Raw genomic sequence first — 12,955 nt, forward strand, 5'->3', positions numbered from 1 at the left:
GTGCGAGCAAGAGTAGAAACAGGAAGCACGTTTATGGGGCTGGTGCAGTCACACAGATAAGAGCCTGGACTGGCAGTCTGGGCTAGGTTGGCAAGATAAAACTAGGGAAAGAAAGAAGGATCTGGGTGGGAAAAGGTAGGGCACATTTTGTTTGTAAAACAAGTCTTGGGGATTAAGGAAGCTGGGCCTTCAGCAGCCTCCTGCCCCCGTCCCCCTGGGCCCGGTACCATCTGCCCCAGAAGGAGTGAGCAGGGCTGCAGATAGCCAGTGCCAAGGTCGGAAGGGCTGGCCCAGGCAGCCAGATGGTACCACCAGCCCACTGGCACCTTCGCACTCTGGAAGCCACTCAGAGGGAATCCTCACCAGCAGGTCCCCCCCGCACCTCCACTCCCACCTCCAGCTCAGGCAGACCCACAGCCACTTTGGAAGCACCTACTATGTGCCAGGCCCACGCTGGGTGCATCTGGCTCACCGCTGCCCGGGAGGAAGCTCAGCCTGGCAGACAGATAAACGCAGTAAGCCAGGCAGGACAGGGCTCGCGGACCAGCAGGGAAGGCACAGGGGACAGCCAGCCCTGTTCACTGGTACAGAAGACCCTCCACAGAAGGAGGGTTTGAGAAGCGAGTTGGCCGGGGGGCCGGCCAGAAGAGAGAGCAAAGCGTCCTGAGCAGCACGCAGAGAGGGGGCGGGGGTGGAGCTGGCCTGAGTGCCCCCCCAAGGGGCTTGTCCCAGGTGTAGACTCAGGCCTCCTCTCCAGTCCAGGTGGGCATTGTTGTCCCACTACCAAGAATTGCTATGCCCCTGGAAGTTGGAGGAGCGCGGATCCAGACCCTGCAGTCGAGCAGCAAAGGGTGTATGTAGTCAGCCAGCTGTGGAGAAAAGCCCCTTTCACGCGTACGAGGGACCCGTGGCGCCAACTCGCGGGTCCTGGGGTGAAGCCCCAGCCTCTGTGCTGCGGGGATCGCACCAGCCTGGGGGCGGCCCTCCTGCCGCTGGGGAGGCGGCCTGACTCCGCCAGGCGGGCAAGGCCACACAGCTCACTGCCCCGTCCAGCCAGAGCTTCCCATTTTTCAGGAGAACCTGGAAACCACGTCCGCGTGTTGCGGTCTCCTGATTTTGAGAAGTTGGCTTAAAGTTTTTTTTACAGAGCTGCACAGGTGACTGCAGGCCCCCAGGGTGTCACCTCTGCCTGGGCAGCGGGGCCATGAGCCGGGCCCAGGAGAGAAGCCCCGAGGAGCTGTGCGCGCTTGTGTGTATGCACGCAGGGTCACAGGTCGCAGGTCGCCCTGGCCGGCGGGTACACGGGGAAAGGGGGAAGGGAGGGAGTGCAGGGAAGCCTTGTGGAGAAGCAGCCAGCTGTTCATGAAAGAAGGAAGACAGGAGCTGTGTCTGGGTAGCAGGGATGGAGAACGGGAAACGGCTCTGAGCTATTGCATGTAGAATCGTCTAGTCTGATCTGAGCGGGGAGAATCTCCACCTCCGCCAGTACCTGTCCTTGCGGGCATCCAGGATCCCACTCCGCTCCCTGCCCTACTGCTGGCGGTGAGGGGCTAGAAGCAATAGGAGAGGCCACGCAGAGAGTCCCGCCGCCGCTGTGCCTTAGGTATTCTGTCCTTAGCACCGCCCTGGGAGCTGAGGCCGGATCCCGTTCGCTTCACAGATGATGCCAAGGCTCCCAGAGACTGGGGGCTCTGCCCTGAGTCCTGTGGCCAGCAAGTAGCAGAGCCGGGGCTCACACCCAGGCTTCCCGCCTGCAGAGCCAGGGGTGCACAGCCTCTCAGAGGAGGGGGTGTGGAAGACCCAGCAGCTGTCACCCACTGTCTCCGGGGCTGGGCACACCCCGTGTGCTGTGTTCTCCCCGAGGTCACCCCGCTCTGAGCTCCAGGGAGCCCCCATGGCACGGTGGGGAGGGCAGGGCGGGACCCCCAACCGCTGAGGCAGGGGAGCCGCGCACCGCGGGGCCGGGTGCTGGAAGGGACCGGCTCCTCCTTGCTGCCCCGCAGGCCAAGCTTCCCAATCTGAAGGAGGTGGACGTCCGCTACACGGAAGCCTGGTGAAGCTCCCGGCTCGGCAGGAAGGCGTTTGCAGCTGCGACACACAACTCTTGACTAATAGCCGTAGAGCGCCGGTCCTGGGGTCCCACCCCCAGCGTCCCGGCTGTGAGATAGATGGGGGAGTCTTTCTGGGGGCAGAGGGCGGAGGGGGGAGGGGGTGGGGAGGGGGGCCGTAAGCACGCCCAGCCCCACCTGATTCTTTTAGCTTCGTAATTGGAAACCTTGACCTGATCTAAAATGGACTTTGTAGCAACCAGAGGAGCATCAGCGGGTCGGGGGAGGGGGTGGGGTGGGGGTGGGGGGCTTGGGGAGGGGGGACCCTTTGTGGATTTTCTTTGCCTTTGTGTTTAATGCTGTGTGGGAAAAGTCAACCCCGATGCCACCTGTCAAACGACCCCGATGGGCCTCGAGGGCCGAGGAAGGTTGCTTTCTTCCTCAGAGGCTCGACCAAGAACTTGCCCCCCCCCCCCCCCCGCCGCCATTGGGACAAGAAAACCCAGACATGTCATCACACCGTCCTGTGTCCTCACCATTGCTATGCAAAGTGATTCTTGTTGTACATAAGATTTAAATAATGCGCCTATTTAAGAAATGTTGACAAATTGCGGGTCTGGGACCTGCCTCTTATTTATGAAGTCTTTGACCCTCCCTCCCTCCTGCCCTCCCACCCCACCTGCCCCTGGCCTGTAGTACTGTACAAACCAGTCAGCTGTTGGGGTAGTGGTAGTATTATTGTTATTTTTTTAAAGGAAACCGACAAAAAAAAAACCTCCTTGGAAAATTAATTGCTTTTTCGTAATGGATTCTGTATGCTAATGCTCGGCCGTCCGTCTGCCCGCCCGCCCCCACTGTGCATTTCCAAGTCCCAGATGTCTCCAACTTGCTCATGGGTGGGGGTCAGGCTGCGGAGGGGGGGGAGAAGTGGGGTCCCCATGTTGTAGTCCTGCTCCCGCCAGGCCCCAGCTTTCTCTCAGCCCCCTTTTACACGTGTAGGGGGTGCTGACCTGCCCTCCCTGCCCCCTGCCCCGGAGAGCTCCCATCTCCGGTGGCCTCTGCCATGCCCGTCCCCACCGAGACTGCGGCCCGCGGCCTCCCTGCCATCCTGTGCTTCTCGTGGTCTCCTCATGCATGCCTGCTTCTTTGCATGGTCTCTTGGGAGAAGAGAGAGACGTCGCCTCCACCAGCCTGACTGCCCACCCCGCCCCCCACGAATGTGACCACTGCAGCACAGATGCCCCTTCCGTCCCCACCCCAGTCCCGGAGACAGACCAACCTCCGTTTCTTTTGTAAACAGTCGGCTTTTTCTTAACAAGCCCTCACTGTACAGGAAAGCCCTTTTATGGTTTACTTGGGGTCCCCTCTCCCCCCAAGCCCCCTTTTCTGTTGGTTTAGCACAAATACCGCCCCCTCCGGCACCTCCAGACCTAACCCCCAGTCAATGTAATTGTTTTATATATATTTAATCTTATTCAATGGAAACCATGCTTTTGTCGTTTTATACTTTGCTAGGTAGACTTTATTACCCCCGACTATGCCCTCATTTTTTTAAAAAAGGAAAAAAAAAAGAAATTGGGTTTCAGTCTTAATTCATTTTACGTGCCAGGTTTTATTTTGTGTGTGCGTGTGAGTGTGTTCTGTTTTGTGTTTTGTTTTGTTTTTCTGTTGTTGTTGTTGTTTTCTGTTGTTTGGTTTTATTCTCTCCCCTCTGGTCCCATACTTTACAGCACTCTGGTGCAGGAAGAAGCAGAAGCAAAAACAAAAAAAAACAAAAACAAAAAACAAAAAAAAAAACTTTAAAAAACTTTAAAAAAGGAAAAAAAAAATAAAAAAAGAACCGAGACATGCCACCTTTTCCCTTCGCACTGTTGCTTTTCCTGATGGTTAATACTACTGTCACGTAGCTGTGTTCAGAGATGTGAAATACTTTCAGGCAAAAATAAACTGTAAGTGACTCATTGACATCTGGCCTTTCTGTGTGGCTTCGAGGGAGCCTTTCGGTGGGGGTGGGAAGGGGACAAGACCTAGGCCCAGGTCAGGACTCCTGAGTGTCCAGGGCTCCTAACTCGTGCTGCTCTTGACATGTGGGGCCGATCCCCCTTTGTCATGAGGTCGTTCTGGGCATCCTAGGATGTCATGCGGCATCCCCTGGCCTCTGCCGGCCACGGCTACATCGCTAGTCAGAATAACCAAAAAACGCCCCCAGGGGAAAACCCGGATGCCAATGTGTACATCAGGGCCCTTCTGGCCGCTCTTATCCAGAGCTTCTAGAACCAATGTGCCTTTCTTGGGAAAATGCAAATTCTGATTTCCAAGGTCTGGGTGGGGCCTGAGACCCTGCCTTCCTAGGACCTCTGGGCAACACAGATGCTGGTTTATGGAAGCCTCTCTTGAGTTCAACAGCCTAGAACCACCCATCCAGCTGCCCCCTCACCCAGATGTCCCCAAGAGGCAATGCAGTGTGTCCAAGGAGAGACTTTATTTCCACCCCTCTCCCAAGTCATTTGCCTTCCAGGGTTTCCTCACCCAGCAAGGGAGTTAATCCAGTCCCGTGGCCCCGTTGCTCACCCCACCCCATGTCCAGGCCATTGCCAGCCTTCAGAAGCCACTCCAGAATGCTCCTGAGTCTCCTTACCCATCTCCTTACTCCACCGGAAGCCAGGCCCCTCATCTCTCTCCGGAAGACAAGCAGCACCGTCCCCGCCTCCCGGGGTCTGTCCTACACCACCTGCCTACCCTAACCACCTGCCCTGCCTCTCTCCATCCCTGCTCCCTATTCCTGTGCTCCTCGCTTCCAGAGGCCTCTGTACACCCATTAGTGGACAGCCCAAGAACATGATGGGGTATCAGCGGCGCCGCCTCTGGCCACACAAGGAAAGCAGGTGCCATGGGTGAGGACCACGAGGCCCCCAGCTCCGTGATGGCCAGCTCCAGGGAAGACGTGCGTGTGCGTGTGCGTGTGCAGACACCCGTGCAGGGCACTGCCGCCTACTCCGTCGCTGATCCCTCGCAGCCAGGGGAAGGCCGGCTCACACCAGTGCACCGTGCACATAACAACCAAATGCAGGGGGGCCCTGTCAGCCACACTGTCCTCGGCCCTCCTCCTCACTAGGTTCTACTACAGCACTTGGGATCGTCTGCCCACTGGCTTCTAGGGGAGCCTGGAGAATGCAGGCTACCTGGGGGAGGTCGGGAGGCTGGAAGAGAGAGGTCAAGGTGCTTCTTCCCCGGGGCATCCCAGCCTCACAGTAGCCTCCCTCCACAGCTCCGGCTCTGGCAGCAATACCATTCTTACACCCCAGCCTTAGCCTCGTCGGACCTGCCCGCTCCTGCTAGCTTGGGAGCCTCAGATCCTTTGACCCCCACCTGCCCCAAGTCCAGCCAGTGCCCTCCCCATGGCACAGCTGAGCCTCACTGTGTCTTCCCTTTAACCCAGTGGCTTAAAACAACAGAAGTTTATTCTCTCATGCTTCTGGAGACCAGAAGTCCACAAAGTCGAGATGTCAGCAGGGTCACTCGCACTCTCTCTGCGGAGAAGACACCTTATCTCTTCCAGCTCCTGGGGGCTCCGGGCATTCCTGGTTATGGCTGCACTCCTCCAGCCCCTCCGCCTCTGTCTCACACAGCCCCCCCGCTCCCCGCTTCTGCATCCAGTCTCTGCTTTCTCTTATCAGGACATCTGCCATTGGATTTAGGGCCCACCCGGATGACCCAGGATGAGCGCATGGACAGGTCCTTAATGTGATCACATCTGCAAAGACTCTTTTTCCAAATAAGGTCACAGTCATATGTTCCAAGTGAATGCATCTTCCAGATTCGACCCACTGGAGGGCAAAGATGGGGGTAAGATGAGCCAGTGTTTGGTTAATCATACTTCCAAGTCTGGGATTCATCCTGAGGGCTATGAGTGATAAAGAGATTGCAGTTATCTACTCATTTTCTAATGAAACACTTCTGTAGCCCCAAATGTGTCCCAGGCACGATAACAAGGGCTTTGTAGGTCTGAACTCATTTACTCCTCCTGACGAGCCCGACCCCTCTTGCCCAGTGGAGTTGTGGAGGCCAAGAGAGGCTGGGTTTCTTGGTCAAGGTCACACAGGGAGCAGGGCATTTGGGGGAGATCTTCACACTGCTGGCTGGTGAATGGATGGGGCTGGGACCAGTGCAGGGACCATGTCGAGAAACAGATTCAAGAGGAGCTTAGGAGGAAAGCAGAACATGGTGACTGGTATAGAGGGAAAGCCAGCAAGGAGTCGAAGATGATGTTCGGTTTCTCGACTGATTCCCCAAGGAGGGTTTCAAAGGACCTAGAATTAGCAGCTGTGCCTGGCAGCAGTTCTCAAGGACAAGCAGGGCTGGTATGTCAGTGCCCCGGCTATCTCCCACCCTCCTCGTTGGGGTGGAGAGCTTTGACGCCTGCCTGCCCTGGGAGTGCCTCCTGCACGGTCACCAGGTATGTCTGCCCAGACCTTAGCCAAGCTGGAAGGACTCTACAGCCGGGGACCCCGGAATCCACTTGCACCCGTGTTCAGAGCTGGAGGTGGAGGCTGACAGGAGCCCTCCTACATGGCCGGTAGGCATAGAAATTGGTTCGACCACTTTGGAAAGCATATCAGCTAAAGCTAAACACCTGCCCACCCTGTGACCCCACACCTCCGCGCCGGGACATACACTCCAGAGAACCGAGCGCTCGAATCCGCCAAGAGACACAAACAAGAACGTTCATAGCAGCATTCTTCGTAATAGCCAAAAAACTGGAAGCAAGCCAAATGTCCACTAAGCGGAGAATAAACAAAGCAGGGCAGTCACACGGCGGGACCGCTCAGGTGTCCCCATCAACAGGAGAATGAATAAAGACACGGTGACATGGCCCTACCATGGAACCCTGCAAAAAGGACAAAAAGAGCCAACTACGGATCCCCCCAGTGACGTGAATTAATGGACAGACATTATGTGTGTGAAAGGAGCCAGACATAAATGAGGGTTTACCATTGGATCCCGTTTACATGAAGTTCCTGAACAGGTGCCAGACATCTCTGGTTACAGAGGTCAGAACAGCGGTAACTGACGGTGCGGGGCGGGGGGAGGTAGGAGGGAACTTCTGGGCTGAGGAAGATGCCCTACATCGTAATCCGCAGTCACGTGGGTGTTCAAACATTCGCGGGGCTCCACATCTCAGATTTATGTCATTTACTGCACGTGTTACAACCCCTTTTAAAAGTGGCATCAGGGGCGCCTGCGTGGCTCAGTCGGTTAAGCGTCTGCCTTCGGCTCAGGTCATGATCCCAGGGTCCCAGGTGCCACATGTGGTCAGGCTCCCTGCTCAGCGAGGGAGGCTGCTCCTCCCATTCCCTCTGCCCTGTTCATGAGCTCTCTCTCTCTCTCTCAAGTAAATAAGTAAAATCTAAAAAAAAGGGGGGGCATCAGGTAGACACAATCCAAATGTCCAGGTAATAACTGTGGTGTATCCAGACAACGGACTATTATCCATGTGTAGGAGGAATGCCCTACGGATACACACTCCAACACGGGTGAATCTTGAAGATGTGATGCTCGGAAAAGCAACCCAGACACAAAAGACTACACATTGTTTGGTTCCATTTATAGGAAACATCCAAAAGCGGCAAATCTACAGAGAGGGAAAGCAGAGTGGTATTTCCCGGGCGCTAGGAAGCAACTGCTTAATGGCTATGGGGTTTTGTTTTGGGGTGATGAAAATTTTTTGCAACTAGAAGGGTGGTGATTGCACAATACTATAATTGCTCTAAACGCCTCTTTAAAATGGTGGGTTACATGAATTTCGCCTCGGTTTTTTAAAACGGCACCAAAAAAGCAGTTTTTAGAGGAAAGATGGCTGCTGCTCTTCTCTGCTGGGTCTGGGCCTCGGAGGGTGTGTGGTGCCAATGCCACCGTGACTTCTCGCGGAGCAGAACTGGCCCATCCTCACCAAGTCGCCTCCCGGTGGAGCTTTGTCCCCTCCTCAAAACACTCTACTGCCATCTGCTGGACAACCGTTATTCTAACTACACAAACTCCGGTAAATGTGGCGTCCTTGCCCCATGCACAACATGCACAGCTGTATAGAGTGGGACGTCTGACTTGGCTTTATTTCTCAGTGTCGTCTCTTCAGATTTGGATAGGGCCTTGAAAACCTCCATGCTGCCCTCCCCCACCCTACCCCCACCCACGTCCTCTCTAATGCCGAGTAAGGTTAGCCTGAGCCAACCTCTCTCAATTTGGCAGGGAGGTACCGTCCCTGTGGTTCCTGACCCCCTCGTCCCTGCATCGGGACCTGCCCTTCAGACGCACCTCCAGAAACGAAAGCTTCCCCAGAACACATGTGGCCATTTCCGCAGCAGCGGGAGGCTGGGGACCGGCCAGAAGGTCTCCACCAAGCCCCTGGCAATAGGCCTCTTGGCTGTTTGTGTTCCCTCTCAGTGTAATGGTAGGAACAACAAGCTGCTCCTCGAAAAACGCCAGGCTGTGTCTCCTCTCTGATGTGCCAGGGAGGAGGAGGGGCTGTCGGATCCCGAGGGAAGGAGGCTCAGGGAATGGGGCCCTGGAGTGTCAGCTGCGGCCACAGACGGTATAGCCAGACGCTAGGGCAGTTCCTCTCTGGGGTTCCCCTCAACAATGGCAATAGGAGATTTGCGGAGGTGGGAGGTGGGTCAGTGATTCTGTCATGTTTTTTGGTTTGGTTTTTTTTTTTTTTTTTTTTTGGATAGCAGTGCATCAAGAGCTCCTCGGACCCCTGGAGTTCCCATGGTAACCCTCATGGGCACCGGGCTGGGGGCTATCTCCCCGGCGTTGGCTGTTCAAGGCTAGCCGTGTCCTGGAGAAATAGGATACAAGCCCCATGGATAATATAAAATGTCCTTGTAGCCACATTTTTTTAAGAAACGGGCAAAATTAATTTTAACAATGTATTTTCCTTAACCTAACAGGCCCCAAATATCATTTCAACAAGTGATCGATATAAAACTTATTGAGGTAGTTCACTTTTTTTGTACAAAGTCTTCTATTTTGCATTTCCAGCTCATCTCAGCTGGGACCAGTCACACGCATCTCAAGCGCTCAACAGCAGCCGTATCTGGCCAGTGGCTCGTGTATGGACAGCACAGTTCTAGAATTTCTATAAACCCGGAGCCGGGGAAAGCAGCAAGGGTCCAGGACTTGAAATACACCACAATAAAATGGTTTTCGCTTGGATGCCTGTGTTGAGAGGCCACCTCAGAACTGCCTGTGAGCGACCCCAAGCGGGAAAGTCTCTCAGGCGTGCACCCTGACGGGGAGGCCCTCGCAGAATGGACCTGCAGAGCTGCCGAGTTCAAGGGTCCAGCCCCCAGTCCCTCTGGAAAGCAAGCTTCTGTCCACTTCAACCGATTTTTTAAAAGAAGGGTAGTACATTCATTTACGAGAGAAAGCTTGGTAGATCGTAACCCTGCATTTCTGTGGAATGAATGAATGGATGGATGAATGCATGGAAAACCCCGAAGCAAAGGTTGGCCTTGAGCTGAAGACAATCACATGTGTAGCCGGAGCAGCCAGACCGCAGGCTCTCCCAGAGCTCTGTCCCATAGGAGACGCGCACCCAGCGTCTTCCTCCAGCTGGCTGTCCGCTCACCAGGAGAACGCCCTCCCCTTGCTTCCATAGACTTTAGTTCGTTCACTGAGCAAATGTGTGTTGCTCGGAACCTCGAAAACCCTGCTAGGTGAAAGAAGCCAGTCCCTAAAGTCCACATACTCTAGGATTCCAATCATATGAATGCCCAGAATAGGGACGTCTATGGAGAAAGTCCACTAACGGTTGCTCAGGGCTGAGGGGCTGGGGGGACAGGCAGGGGCCCGGGGTTTCATTCTGGAATGATGAAAATGTTCTCCCGTGCGTGTGATGATGTTGGCACAACTCTGAGTACGCTGAAAACCACCCAACTGTACGCTTTACTTGGGTGTGTTGTGTGGCCAGTGAATTATATCACAATAAGGCTGTTGTTGGTTTTTTTTTTTTAGATTTTATTTGTTTATTTGAAAGAGAGAGAAAGAGCAGGGGGAGCGGCTGAGGAAGAGACAGAGAGAATCGGGAGCAGACTCCCCACCCGGCGTGGAGCACCACTCCGGGCTCGATCCCACCACCGGGAGATCATGACCTGAGGTGAAATCTAGAGTTGGCGGCTCGACCAACTGAGCCACGGAGGCGCCCCTCGATAAGGCTATTTCTTTTTAATGTATTGAACACCTGCTGTGTGTCAAGCACGCTGCAGACTCAGGTGTCAATAAAGCAAAGGCCATCCTCCACCCCATGCAGTCTGGAGGAGGTAGTAGCCACTAGACAAATAACCCCACAAAGCATTTCTCCGGACTGCGGTGGAGAGAGCTGAAAGGAGGTGCAGGCTGCGGGAATGAGCGCCTCCAAGAGGGGGCAGCACCGAGCTAATGTGCCCCGATCTTGAAGAGCCCCAGAGGACCGGCCCCTAGGGCAGGTGGAGCCGGGAACCGCCTTCCAGGTAGTGGGAAGAGCCGGTGCGGAGGCCCAGAGGCAGGGCCCGGCACAAGGGAGGAACAGACTAGCAGAAGGGAGGAGGAGGAAGTGGGGGACCTAAGCTTCAGGAGAGAGAGGCAAAGGGCGGAGGCAGAGTGGTGGGGGAGGGGTATATGATACTTTGAGTGTTGTTCACATACAAACCACCCCCTTCTATTGTGAAGTGGACTCGGGGGAGGCAGACCGGAGTCTGGGAGAGTGGAGGAGGGGGTCGCGGCACCTCGCCTCCCGCGTTCCTATTAAAATGCCATTCCCCCTAGGAGGGGGCTGCTTGTTAATGAAACAGGAAGTCAGTTCTGTTTAGCCAGCTGCCAGCTGAGAGCAGTTGGAGGGCAACGGGGCAGGGGGAAGCGGACAGGCAGGTGAGACCTGGCGGGCCTGGCTCACGCCTGTCTGCCTGTGGTGGCCAGGACGGGACAGGTCAGAAGGCAGGGTGGCCGCGCCGACGCCTCTGCCGTCCCAGCTGCGGCAGATCGCGGCTGGGGATGCGCCAGGCCGGCGGGTGGGGGCGGGAGGCTGCGTGCCTGGCCTCTGGGCCATGACGTCAACGTTGCCATGGAGACCCCGGCTTCCCTCCGCACGCTTTGCAGCTGCTGCAGACCCCGGGGCTGGGGAGGCTTTGCAGGCTTGAGGGGAGCGGCAAGAACAGACCTGGGTCCTGCAGCTCTGCCCCAGAGCGCAGCCCAGCGAGAGGGCAGGGTACCGAGCCCCCGAGGGGTCCTGCTGCCCCGCAGCCTGCCCCCACCCCGGTCGCCCAGACACCGCTCCTTTCTTGCAGGCTGGGGGATGCTTCAGCGTAAAAGAGCCCAGGGTCCCGCCGCGGCCCTCCCCCACAGTAACGTACCGAAGGGGAGCTTGCTCCCTCCTATCGACCTCCCCCACCCTCCCACTCCTAGCTTCATTGTTTTGTGTCCGGTGCCCCTTCCTCCGAGGAGCATTTAGCGAGGCCCTCCTGGTGCTCTGCGGCTCCCAAACGCTTTGCCAACTCCTGCAGCCCCCAGCACTGTGCAGCGAGGGAGAAGGGGCATCCTGACGCGGCGGCCGCCGGCTGGCGCAGCACTCCGTGGGGAGCACGTAGGAAATGGGGTTCGCTTTTCCTCTCCATCTTGCTCAGTCCAATATTTCTTTCCAGATTCTCAAAGACACCTTCAGGAACCTACTGTCCAGGCGAGTTGACGTCAGCCTCACCTCCAGATTCGCGTTCATTTCAGGCCATTTCCCTCTTCCCACTTCCACGGGGGTGAAGGTGGAAAGGGACGCCTGTCCTGTACTTGGCTGGTGTTGCCCTTGTCCTTGTTTGTTCACTGCTGCTTCTTCGCTGGTCATGGGGGTGCTCACATTGTGGCCCAGGTGTGTGCACTTGGGAGGACTGGGTGGGGTGGGGGTGAGTGTCCCCGCGACAGGGTCCCCGCAGCTCCCTGCCCCAGTTGCTAGTCACGCATCTCTGGCTGCTTCCATCTGGGTCTCCTCACCCAGGTGGGATGAGGATCTTGTCAGGTGGGATCCTGGAAAGCTCTCTTGGCCCTGCTTCCTTCCTGGGGTCCCTGTGACTCCCAGAAACCCACACCCTCCTGACAAGCCACGGTGGCCTCCCCCCACCCCGGCACCTCTTGGCAGTTCTCTTCTCCCTGATTTGGGCAGGCACAGCAGGAAGACAGGCAATATGGGCCTTGGTGGGTGGGGAGTGCGGGGGGGGGGGGGGGGGGGGGGGGCTTGAGACCTGGGGAGGGGAGCGGCTTTCTTTTTCTCCTCCCACCCCTGTCTTCTGTTGGTGCTGGGATGATATAAGGGAAGGTAGGACCTTTGCAGCCACTTCGTAGTAAGCCCTGGGGTCTGGTCCTCAGTTTTCTGACTTTAGAATGTGGGGAACTTAGAACTGGATGATGATTTCAAGGCTGCTGGAGAAGTCCCACTTGACACCCTCTCACTTGACCATCTGTTCGTTCTTCCATCCATCTTGCAGACCTACTGCGTGCTGGTCACTCTGTTAAGTGTGGGGATCTAGCAGTGAATAATACCAAACCCCTTCCTTGGGGAGTCTGTGTTCTGAGAGAAGTCAGGCAAGAAATAGAATTAATAAGAAAAAGATGTATGTCTTAAAAGGATAGATGCGATAGGAAGAAAATAAATCCAAAAGAGGGGATGGAGAGAATGGAGGAAAGGTGGCCAGGGAGGGCCTCAGGGAGAAGGGGACATTTGGACAAAGACCTGGAGGAGGAGAAGGAGGAGCCAAGGGATATTTGGGGGTAAGAGTATTCCAGGCAGGAAGAACAGCCAGTGCAAAGGCCCTGAGGTCAAAGCAGGTGAGGAGTGTTAGAGGAAGAGGAGGAGATGGTGCAGCCAGAGCGGAGGGAGCAAAGCAGGG

General features: G+C 56.0%; 1 protein-coding gene across 1 annotated transcript in view; it reads left to right on the top strand.

Annotated features, from left to right (window-relative positions):
* The window catches only part of CMIP (c-Maf inducing protein), a 231,421-nt gene extending 229,232 nt beyond the window's left edge, over positions 1–2,189 (top strand). Inside the window, exon 21 of the mRNA XM_026495307.4 lies at positions 2,004–2,189. Within this exon, the coding sequence (XP_026351092.1) occupies positions 2,004–2,057 (54 nt within the window). The 3' untranslated portion in view covers positions 2,058–2,189. The remainder of the gene's footprint in view (positions 1–2,003) is intronic.
* Positions 2,190–12,955: the final 10,766 nt, after the last annotated feature.

This window comes from Ursus arctos, unplaced genomic scaffold (assembly GCF_023065955.2).
Source record: "Ursus arctos isolate Adak ecotype North America unplaced genomic scaffold, UrsArc2.0 scaffold_19, whole genome shotgun sequence".
In the NCBI taxonomy this organism is placed as follows: Eukaryota; Metazoa; Chordata; class Mammalia; order Carnivora; family Ursidae; genus Ursus; species Ursus arctos.